We start from the raw sequence: 12,175 nt of genomic DNA, 5'->3' as shown, positions 1-12,175 counted from the left end.
TATACCCTGTTTATTGTTTCCAGATGGGGAGTCCTAGAGTATTTAATGCTCTCTTCGAGTGTAGCTATACCTACCAGGCAAAAATAATATACATTTGCTAAAATAATATGGCGCCGTAGATTAGTGGTTATAGCTCTCGTACTCTGTGCAGGAGACCGGGGTTCGATTCCTTTGACGGCAATTCAACATGGGCGAGTGAATGGTACCATAGCCCTGGGTTAACCCAAGCCATGTGAGGGAAATTGGGGAGGAGATTGCACCCTGTGTGGGTCGTTGGATGTTGCCGGGAGTTGTCTAGTAGAGCGTGGGCCCTAATTGGGGGTCTGTGTAGCTCAAAATGAGCATTAAATACTCTAGGACTCTCCATCTAAGCCATGAACCCTCTTGGAAATAATAGACAGGATAATCCCTTGATAATTGTGAGGCTAGCCATGTAAAATATGCACATCTATCTATCTTATAATACATTAATACACCTTTACGATAATTTGGGAAAACTAACACTCCATTAGAGCTCTTTTTGTGATTGGAGGAGGTAAACATCACACTTTTATAAGAGTTTATTAAGGAGAAAACATGTTCTTTCGTGATAACTTTTTTTGATGTGTTTTGTTTTTAATGAAAAGTATATCTTATTATTTTTAACGTTTGCTGAAAATTTGAAAGAAATTGAATGGAGAAAGCACAGTTATGTCTCTAACAAACTCTTATAAAAACATGTTTTTATATACCTCCTTTCTTCCGATATGGTATAACGATGGAGAGACACAGAAACGATGTACAATTGAATTATCATAAAGGTGTATATATTGTCTTGGTTTATCAGTAAAAGCACACATATTAATAGAGAATATTGTATTATTAAATGTATTATGAAATGTATACAACATCATTTATATATAACACAATTTGGGAATCAAGATCAATTATAGAGCTTACAAATTTGGTTAACAAGTCTTTTAAAACGCTTTTTTTGTTCTCAAGATATATATCGCATTTAAAGAATTTCAGATTTAATTATACTGCATAAATTATGATGTCATATTAAAGTAGTAGCAAATTGTGTCATTTTCTGTCATCAGTAATTTTAGACCTAAATAAATTTTTTCAATGCATAAATATTATAAAGGTGGATTGATTATTCTAATTTTTTTTGCGAAAATGACAGTTCTATAATATAAGTCCAACATCATTTTATGCCTTGGGTTCCCTCTAATGGACTTGTCTATCACAGTACAAAAAGTTCTTTTTAATTTGACATAGTAGGGGTGAAAGTTGAAACAAATTCTCCAGAGTCCAGGCTTAAAGTTTTAATCTAGGCTTATTATTTTTAATTCAACAATTTCTCTGCTTTTTTGCAATGGTGACAACGTCTTGTTAAGATAATTACTGCTATGGGCAAAATTATGAAGCTCATTAAAAGCCACCACTTAAAAAATTATTTGGAGTATAGTTAATATATGTAACCTACCTACTTAACATGTGAACAAATTGTACAAAATATAATTTTTTTTACGTTTCTTATATGTTAAAAATTACCTTACAGTACTCCTTACGTAAAAGAGTATGTTTGTGTGAATGTAGGTAAAAGTAGTTGTTATGGACATGTTTGATTGTAATAACACAAAATTACCTTTTAAAGCTTTTTTTTTTACTCTAGGGCTTCAATTTTTTTTGGAAAAAAATATATAATAATGCCATGAAATATGTCTTCATTGCAGCGAGAAGCTTTGAAAAATAATTTGCCCCCTCTACCTAATCGTATGGCAACAGGAACACACTCAAGGTTTTCTGGATTGTAAGTTTATATTTTCGTTTTTGTGTTTTGCATTTGTATTGCAATTTAATTTTAACTTGATCCAGTAGTATAACATTAGGAGTACTAGTTCTCAAGTTTGTGAATAAATCATTTAGGCAGATAAACAATAGAAAAGATAGTCGATTTTGAAAATAGCAATGACCACTGTATATACGAGAAGGGTTCTTTAGACATTTTGATGGCTGTTGCTTCTGTTGTGTGGAGCTTAAAATGTTGATTGGTCCTGCCATAAAAGCCTAAAATAGTAAGCAAGGATTTCCTACTATATATAAAAATCTAAGAGATTGTGGCCTTTTTTCTATACGTCCTTTTTCAGTTACAGTGCGTTGTTCTCCCTCTACTATAGATCTGTAAAAAATTATTTTATTTTTTATTTTTAAGAGTTCCAAGGCGAAACCAAAGAGATTACTCTGTTACATTTTGGGATAAATACTTTGATCAGAAGGAGGATGTCTTACTGGGAGAAAATGTATCCTTTTATAATTATTTAATATAAAGATTGCTAATTCTTATTTGAATTTTAAATTCAACAGCAAATTAACTTCATAATATGGCTTGGAATTACCGTGATTTGTTTATAATCTGAAAATATTTTTTTCTTCCAAGGTTAAATTTTTTCACATGGGTTGCTAACTATTTTTACCAATGCAGTAAAAATATTTAAGGATTGTGTTTTCGCTTAGAGCTTTAATGGTTAAATGTTTTCTGCATTACCCTACGGATAACTTATGACGACTTTTGAAAGCAATTCTTTATGCAAGAAAAATGCTGCTGTGCATGTGTGGTTCCTGTGTGTCTCTAGAAAACTCCTGGGTGTGCAATCTTACAATGGCAAATGACTGCCTTATAAATTTTAAAGCTTTAGCATCAGGTACATCACAAAATTCTGAGTGCTGACATGAATTGCATAGGCTGATTAGTAGAGTTGCTGCGTATTTTACAGCCAGATTTTAAACTCAGCAAGTAGTTCAAGCTAACAATTTTTATCTGTGCAAAACTTTTTCTGATGCAAAAAAAAAAAAGGAAAAAAGGTTACAGAGTGTGTAGCAACAAGAACATGCTAAATATGTTAGCTGCTAGTAAGGTTGGTTAAAGTTCATAAAGATTAGCATCTTTCATGTACAGTCCTCGAAATTAGCCCACAAACCCGTTGGCAGTAAATTGCCGATGACATAGTTGTTTGCAGCAGCAATTCCTCGGCAATAATTTGCCGACACGAGAGAGTGAAGCGTCGGCAATTTTGAAAATATTAATTTTTGAAGCTTTTCATTAGTCTTAACAACCCTTTATATATCAGTCTCTTTCAGGAGAGGCGTGTGATCGCACGCGCACGCCTTGCACACTCCTAAATCGTTTCAGGCGCGTGATTAATCGCACGCCTGAAAAATAGAGTTTTTAAAATGAACCTATAAAATCCATTTTGTAGCGTGCGATGGCCTCGAAATAATTTTTGGAGACTCGTCAAACAAAATTTCCGCCACATTTCGTCTGACCAAACGTCCGATAGATTTTCATCTTGGTCGAAAACGTTTTGTCTTAGAATTATGGAATAGTCCTGGTCCTTTTAATCCACGAGCAAGACTAAGCCAACCTGACCATCCTAGCTAATTCACCGACTCCTGACTTAGTTAAAAGAACTACGTAGACCTAAATCTCTATGGCCTGGCCCCTTCGTCGTTGGTAACCAGGTCTTACACAATAAATCCAGCCATGCGGTCCTTAACTAATGCGGAGGTGAGTGCCGACAGAGCACGGATGAATTATAAGTCTGCAAAACTGGACTTACAGGCGCAACAGACATTTTATCGTGGATTTAATTGTAGATAATTTTTTCATTTGACAAAGCAATTGGAAACCATAGCTGGTCCGAATTTAATGGATTTTCTCTATGCCGCAAGTGTTTTTTAAGCAACTTTAAAAATGAAACCCACATGCGGTAAAAAACATTTGTTTGCATAAGTGTTGTTCAAATGTAGCTGATGGAAAAAGATTTTTTGTAATTTGAAAACATTAAGTTTATAAAAATGACAGTATAGTCATGCATACTATTATGGATATATGTAGAAAAGAAAGTTAAGATTGAGAGAGTCGCTATACGTAGACGCTCGAACATGATATTTGGGGTTCACGAATCAAAATGTCCTCCACTTTTCTACCGCAAAATTAGCGCGCAGCAAAGATTAGCCTCAGCAGTTTTTTGCCGTCGCAAAATGAAACCGCGCCAGCAATTGCGACGCCAATTGCCGATTGCCGACGCTAATTTCAAGTGCTGCATGTACCAACACATCAAACTGATTGTGTGTGCATGTATGTGACTGTTATGTCTCTATGAAAACAATTGTTCTTTCTATCAGTTTTCTTTGACAGTGTTTAGAAATTTAGAATATATGTAACTGGTAACTCTGGTCCATTGCTTTTACTTCTTCATGGTGGTGGTCATTCAGCGTTATCTTGGGCTGTGTTTGCAGTAAGGTTTTTTTCTCATGCTTGTGTTGTCAGCGCTTAAAATAATATTTTATCCTCGCAGGCCACCGTTTTTCAACGGTCAAAAAAATCTGCCTTGTAAAGTGGGAATCTTTAATTTAACTTTGTAGCTACTTATTGGACAAAAACGTATTAAACATGTAAAATTCTATGCAAAAAAATGTGAGTGTTAGTGCCATCTAAAGTTTCATTTATTTTTGCTTCTGCAGCCCCCTAATTTTATAGCTGTTTTTAAAGTTTGTTTAAAAGTATCAATTTTTACCAGTGATCTGTAATAAATTAAAAGCAACATTACTTTATATAAAACATTTTCTTTTAAAAAAGAAGAAAAATTTAATGTAACCACTGACAAGAAAAATAGCATATTAGGCGACTCCAATTAATTAGTTGTTCTTATAAAGCGACCCTAATTTTCGCGAAAACAAAAAAATAATAATATCAACCAAAAAAGTTTTAAAGAAAAAAACAATGAAAAAAACAAACATTTTCTCATCCCATCTCGTGAAAATATAATGAGCATAGAAGATAATCAATGATGTTATTTTTTGTTGGTTGAATGTCAATCTACAATTATACTAAACAAGGTGAATCAATAACGTTAATTTAGGACCACCATTGGTAAGGCCACTGGAAGTTGATTCTTTGTTCATGGTAATTTGTTGCGATAAAACTAAAATGCGTGATGTGCAAATTTTGTAATCAAAAAATATTTACGTGGTTAAACAGAAGTTTATATTTTTATGTGATTTATAACAAAAATTAAAATAGTTATAATACAAGTAAAAAACAAGACAGATTATTGTAGTAACCACCCTGCATTGTCATGATTAATATATATGTTTACAATTACGCTAGTTAAACTGTAATACAGCAAGACTTCAGTCGATACCATTTAGGAAAAATAATTAAAACAAGATAGAATACGCTTATCGTAACACCCTTCTCCATTATGAATTTAAAAAAATGAGTTTAACTTTGCGAAAGACAAAATATTCTCAACTAAACAACCATAGTCCGAAAAATAATTTGCACTTAAATTTAGATTTTCCTATAAAACTGCGCAAAAAGCATTAAAAGAACACAAATTGTTTGTTTTATTATTTTAAGTAGGAGATGAATAACTTGCTGTATAAATTTCTAAACAGCGCAAGTATACCTTGCTGTATAACTTTCAAAAGAAGACAAGGATATTCTATACAAATTCAAAACAGAACAAGAATAATTCTTGCTGTATAACTTTCAAAACAACACAAGAAAAATTCTTGCTGCATACATTTCAAAAACAAGTTTATGAGCATACAAGTATTTTTATCTTTTCACCTGGAGAACTCATCATCCTCATCATTTTCGGCTTAATGTCTGTTTTCCATGCTAGCATGGGTTGGACGGGGTATATTAATAACCCTCTTTCAATCTGATCTAGACTGTGTTAGATCAAAACTCAACTTCCTCTTTTTAATTCTGTCCTTATAACCTCCTGCCAAGTCTTTCTCGGTCTGCCTCTGGGCTTTGCTCCATGAACTATCAAGTCTCTACACTTTCTTACCCAATTATCCCCCTCCATTCTTTCCAAGTGCCCCAGCCAATTCAATCTTCTTATCTGGATAACATCTTTTATTCTACGAAACTTAGCCTGCTTCTTAGCTCATCTGAACTCTTTCTGTCTCTCAGACTGGCATTACACATCCACCTAACCATCCTCATATCATTCCTTTCTAAACGGTCAAGATCTTCCTGCTTCACTGCCCATGTCTCACTACCGTACAACATAACACTTCTTACACAGACCTCATACAACCTACATTTAACTCAATTGACAGGACTCTGCTAGTCAACAAAGGAAGAAACTCTGTGAACTTTTTCCAAGCAGAACCTACCCTGCCTAGGTTACAAGCAGAACCTACCTTGCAAGTAAGAACTAGTTACATATTTTTTAGTGAGACAAATTATTATTATTTTTCCTTCACAACTAAAAAATATTAACTGCGTGCATTATGCAAAAATACATGGAAAAAAAGTGGTTGTCATAATACCCTCCTCCATTGTTATTTTTTATTGCTTTTTTTGTTGTTCCAACCATACATTCTCAATAAAATTATTTTTATTTCGCCGACTTTGCCCGTAGAACAACTAATTAAATTGGAATCGCCTTATTTAAATAAATATCACAGTTTTTTTCGCAGCTAAATTTCCCACAAGTAATATGAAACTGTTTTAAATGATCCACTTAAAGCTTGATGTAAATTTTGATTGTCTCAGAGTTTTTATGGTTTTACACTTTGCTTTGCTGTATAAATACATTCTTGATGAACAATGTGTTATTTTGTTGTGTAAATTTTGGGAGCATCTTGTTCATGGAAGGCTAGATTAGTTGCTAGTCTATTTGACAGGTTTTTTTTCTGTATCCTGACGGTTAAATGTCAACTTTCAGTAGTCATTGACCGTTGACTAGCCTTTATCTTATGCATTTTTGTTTATTAATATACTATAGTCAATAAGGCCCTTGAAAAATTAGGCAAAAGAACATTAAAGGAGATTCATCATTTAAATTTTGATGATGTAAGCCATGACCCATGGATACACAAAAAAAATTTCTTCAGAAATATGCTTGAATGTTGCTAAGCTTAAAACGGTGATCAGGAAAATGTATAGGTTGAAGAACGGTTGAAGAGATATTGAGGTTTAACGGTTTTTTGATGGTGTCATCAATCTGTCTGTTCTGAAACGAATTTGGGGACCTAGCTTTGGGAAACTTACCTAATTTGGTCCCCATTGGTCCCTAGTTACCTACAAGTTGCAATGGCTCATTACAATGGCTCACCAATCTTATTAAACGTCGCGTTGTAACATCAGAAAGATTGACTAATTTGACATAACTTTTTTGGTGACATCAAAGAAAAATGAAGATATGCACTTTGCCTGTTACAGACAAAAACACACACAAACGGTCTCTGTATTATTATATGGGTGTGCAAAAGATATATAAAATTAAAATCCTCAGAATGGGCATGCTGGATAAAAAAACATTGAGCGTATAAATTTTCGTTAAATTCAAACATTTTTTTATTTATGTCTTTCACTGTGTGTTGCATATGTATTTTAGAAAGCCATTTCATCCATGTGTACCTGTATAGTTGCAGCTATTGACTTCAGAGGCCATGGTTGGTAAATTTAATAACAATTCTTATTTCCCTTTTTTATTTTTCTTAATGCAAGTTTAAAATAAGCATAGTATATTCCTTGCAGGTGACACTGTAACCTCTGATGATTATAATATGTCTGCTGAAGTTTTAGCTAGGTTAGTGTATTAAACTTTATGGTAATCATAATAACTCATAAGATATTAGGTATAAAATGAAATGTTTAAATCAATTGTTCACGTCAAATAATATAATTTTTACAGAGATATTGTTGGTGTGTGTACAACGTATTTTAAAGACCTTCCACCTACTGTTTTGCTTGGCCATAGGTACAAAATTCTTTTCTACTCTATCATATATTTTAAAAATATGCAACTGTTTCAATTTATTTATTTTTTAGTATGGGTGGTGCAATAGCTGTTCATATTGCTGCTCAGAAGTATTTACCAACATTAAGTGGACTGGCTGTTATAGATGTTGTAGAAGGTACTTTTTTATAGATTTTTAAGGATTTTACGTTTTGCACCTAAAGTCTAAGTCCAAAATTCTTGTTATGGTATCAAAAAAAGTAAATTTTGATTTATTTTTTTAAACTAAAGGTACTGCACTTGATGCATTGTCAAACATGCAAAATTTCCTGCGAAGTCGACCACAACAATTTAGATCAATAGAACACGCTATTGAATGGAGGTATTATTTTGTGGCGTATTTTTTGTTTGCTTGCTTCCACAGATACTTACAGGACATATTTGTACACTGTAAAAAGTACTATGTTTTTCTCTGAGGTACAGATATTTGTGCCAGCCCATAGTTACTCACAGATCTCATGCTTGTCTATAGGTACTTAAAGACAAATGTGCTTGTGATATCTTGTGATACAAATAAAAATGTAAATGTGAAAATATAGCCTAACTATTAAACATTTTAGTATTCGCTCTGGACAATTAAAAAATGTTGAATCTGCGAAGGTATCTATGAGCGGTCAATTAAAGAGGTAAAATATAATGAAATATAATGAAATGTAATTTTTTAAAAAGAAGCTGTTTAAAATATTTTGAAATAAATACAATGTATACTCCATTTTGTTGGGGACAGGAATAGGCTGTCCAAATTTTGAAATGTAAACATTGTCATGATATAGGTTTTGTGTTTGCTTAGGGTTTCGAAGAACATACAAAATCATGTTCCAGAATCAACCTGTACCTCTGGGCTATCTAATATTTCAGAAGATGGCCAGAAAACAAAACCAGCTGAATGTGAAGTCTTGCATTTAAAGGTTAGCTTATTACAGAATTAGTTTTGCTCTTCTAAATGTTTTTTCATTCGATTTGTGTGTTCCCTTTTGTCAAGGAAGAAGGTTTTGCATATGCTTGGAGAGTGGACTTATCAAAAACAGAACCACACTGGCGAGGTAACATTATTTGGGTTATGTAATAAAACAGCGTGTGTAAGTGTAATGTAAATACTGTAATAATTCTTTTGCCATTTAAAAGCACAGTAAATTCATCTGCTTCAGAACATATTAGTTCATGATGTCGTGAAACACCCTTAACAAACACTTCAACTTTTTTCTTCAGCTTTTTCAAAGAAATTTGTGTGTGTAGGTTATTAACATCATCGCAACAATTCTTTTTTCTTAAAAAAAATCCTTAACAAATCAAAGTCAACACCCCACTTACAATTAACTATTATGCAATTGAATTACTAGTTGGGCACAGTGTTCGAACTTAATTTATAAAGCTGTTCATGCCAAAATAACAATCCCTCTGTGGTTTTCAGGGGTAGTATTGTAATCTTTTTCACTATAAGTTTTAACTTTTATATTGCAGAAAACTTTAGCTACATAGAGGTGCAAGAAAAAAATTATTAAAAACACCTAAAAAAAGATTTTATTACATTTATTTGGCACTCAGTAAGCCAGAAACATTGAACCTTTTATTAATACATTAAGTAGTATGAGTAATTCACTGTTGAATTTTGAGGCCAGAATTTTGAGGCCAGATAACTTTGAAGTGAATGGAAATAACTGATATTCTACTGCAATGGTAACAAGGGACCACCTGAGACCAAAGATGGTCAAATTCCCTAGAGCCTGGCCAATTTTTGTTAAAAACACACAGGTCTTATATTATTTTGATCAGCATTTCAAGTTTCACACAATAGAAGCAACAGGTTAAAAATATTTCAAAAAAAAAATATAGATGGGTAGGCCATTAATAACCATCAAAATTACCTAATTGTATTTTTTTATGGATATGGATCCAGTACTGTTCTATTTGACTGAAACTGTGAAGCCTATGGACTGCTGAAGCCTCGCATTATTCAGCTTGGAGATCCAACAAAATAAATGTTCTAAGTTCTAAGGCTACATTGACAAGTCAGTTTTAATAGGTTTAAAGTGTATGTTCATACCTAAAAGCATTTTTAACTAATGATCTCTTCAAATTTGTCCATCTGTCAACCTAATACACACCTTTTTTTATTTCAGGGTGGTTTCAAAACATGTCTTCATTATTTCTTTCGAGTCCTGTACCTAAACTACTGCTTCTTGCAGGTTTGTCGAAAAAGATTTTGTTAGGACTGACAGTTTTGGTTTTAAAATTTCTAACCTGTAATGTTATTATAACCTGTGTATGACATATTCTATGCATGGAATAGATGAAAAGTGTTGCACTCGCTTTCTGTTGTGTCCAAATGTAATGTATTGCTTTTTCATTTTAATATGTTAAAGCAGGAATACTACAGCGGTAAAGTGCTGTTAGTTTTATTGTAAAATAAATTGTCAGGATGTAGTTGAATCTATTAATGTTCTTTCAAAATATATCAAGTGAATTTATTCCAACTCATATATTTTGTTTTGATAATTCTCAATGTAGGTGTAGATCGTCTAGACAAAGAATTAACTATTGGACAAATGCAAGGTTAGAAGGGAATCGTTCTCATTGTTTTATTTTTAAAACGTTTTTCATGTACTTTTTTTATTTATTTTTTGCTTTTAATGGATTTTAGGGAAATTTCAAATGCAAATTTTGGGTGGATGTGGTCATATGGTACATGAGGATATCCCAGATAAGGTTTGTGAACGTGTTACATATCAGTGAAAATCAGCAATTACTATGTGATGTAATAAGGGCTTCTGTTTATTGCACCATAACACTGTGAGTAAAGTCTTTAAACAAACTCATATTTTGTTGTCCGTTGTGTTGTCATGACAAAAACCTTTTGAAACAGCACGCACTGTGGTCCAGTTTTCTTGAATTTATCTGCTTTGGACTAAATCAATTAGTTAGTTCCATGCTTTATGGAGAATAATTTACTCACAGTGGTTTCATTTTTTTATAATATTACTCTCCCAAAACAATGATAACTCGAGATTTCCAAAACACAAATCTTGAAAATATTCTATAACCCATTTTCCATTTATAATGAAAAGCAACAGTTAACAAACAAGGTTTGACAGAACGAAACCTTTTTTAGAAGTATATTTTTGTGTAAGTGTTTGTTAAAATAGTTCCAATTGTGGGAATCAACTGCCAACACCTAAGTTTTCTGTTTTTGCTTGAATAACAACTTAAATGACCGGATAAACCAAGTGTGAAGAAGTATTTGTTTTTTTTGTTCATTCTTTGATCATTAATTTTCTTAGGTAGCTGAAATTATAACAGGATTCCTTATTAGGCAGAAACTTACCGAAGCTAAATCTTCCTTTCAGAGGTAAACAAATGTGCTAATATAATTTTCTGCATAAAGATGTCGATATATTTATTAAAGAGTTCATATAGGTTTTATTTTTTACTTGGCAATATAGAAATGTATTTAGTAAGATTATTATTATAAGTACACTGTGTTGCTTGTTGAAACAAATTAGTTGAACCTTCTCAAATCTACATACTGTTAGTAAAATTGCTTAAGAGATAAAGTTATTTTTAGACATATGCCAGCATGTTGAATCCAGTTGAAGTAGACGTATCAGTGAGAGAGACAATAAATAACGTATTATTTAAAACCACTTTAGATTATTTTTACAAAATTGTAAATACATAGAAAAAAACTCTACAATAACTTAAAAGTATTTTTTCTTTTACTTAAACCATAGCTTTGATTTTTGGTGATTTCATCATTTTTCAAAATTCTTGATTTCTTTTTGAAGGCTGTATGAGGACAAAAAAAAGTAAGAACGATTGACATATAATTCGATACATAAATCTTATTATTTCCTAGAAATGGTTACTTAAAAATTTGATTTTTTCGGTTCAATATAAGAAAGGCTTTTAAAGATTTGTGATCAAAATATTTCTAACCTGATTTGGCAAAAATGTGTGTTTGATGTAAACTTTATAGCAGGAAGGAAATTTCGCAGGAATTTATTTTTATTAATAAGTCGAATTTGAAATTTTTGTAAGAACTAATTTCCTTGAAGAAATACAAAATTTCATTATTGTTGCATAATGGGTTTTCTAATAAACTAGTTTGGTTGTAATGGATTCTCTTGATCTTAAACAAGATTTTTCAGCAAAAAGCACACATCATTTGTTTTAGGTGTATTTGTAGGTGTGCTACATTGAGCAACTTCTTATGAAAGTTGCCATTTTGTATCTGTCTGTCAACAGCACACTTTGTTCTGTTTACAGGTGTGTGGAGGTGTGCGCATGCTATCGCATGCCTCTCCTGAAAAAGTGTAAACACTCTTTCTTGAATATTTCAAACAAATATTTTATATATCAAACCTTCT

The 12,175-nt window shown here is 32.3% G+C and overlaps 1 protein-coding gene across 1 annotated transcript; it reads left to right on the top strand.

Annotated features, from left to right (window-relative positions):
• The first annotated feature begins 1,635 nt into the window (after nucleotides 1-1,635).
• Nucleotides 1,636-11,887, top strand: LOC130653578 (protein phosphatase methylesterase 1-like). Its single transcript, XM_057456088.1, has 16 exons — nucleotides 1,636-1,798; nucleotides 2,201-2,288; nucleotides 4,194-4,286; nucleotides 7,407-7,464; nucleotides 7,550-7,601; nucleotides 7,707-7,772; nucleotides 7,844-7,929; nucleotides 8,043-8,133; nucleotides 8,372-8,437; nucleotides 8,602-8,719; nucleotides 8,794-8,854; nucleotides 9,932-9,997; nucleotides 10,320-10,364; nucleotides 10,453-10,517; nucleotides 11,090-11,157; nucleotides 11,374-11,887. The coding sequence occupies exons 1-16, from the start codon at nucleotides 1,707-1,709 to the stop codon at nucleotides 11,390-11,392; spliced, it is 1,134 nt and encodes a 377-aa protein (XP_057312071.1). The 5' UTR covers nucleotides 1,636-1,706; the 3' UTR covers nucleotides 11,393-11,887.
• Nucleotides 11,888-12,175: the final 288 nt, after the last annotated feature.

This window comes from Hydractinia symbiolongicarpus, chromosome 8 (assembly GCF_029227915.1).
Source record: "Hydractinia symbiolongicarpus strain clone_291-10 chromosome 8, HSymV2.1, whole genome shotgun sequence".
NCBI classification, from domain to species: Eukaryota; Metazoa; Cnidaria; class Hydrozoa; order Anthoathecata; family Hydractiniidae; genus Hydractinia; species Hydractinia symbiolongicarpus.
This window is presented reverse-complemented; position numbering and strand designations above follow the sequence as displayed.

Coding starts and splice junctions, on each gene's coding strand:
- LOC130653578 (XM_057456088.1), top strand. CDS start 1,707: ATGTCTTCATTGCAGCGAGAAGCTTTGAAAAATAATTTGCCCCCTCTA. Junction 7,465..7,549: donor TATTGACTTCAGAGGCCATG/GTTGGTAAATTT, acceptor TATTCCTTGCAG/GTGACACTGTAACCTCTGAT. Junction 8,855..9,931: donor AACAGAACCACACTGGCGAG/GTAACATTATTT, acceptor TTTTTATTTCAG/GGTGGTTTCAAAACATGTCT.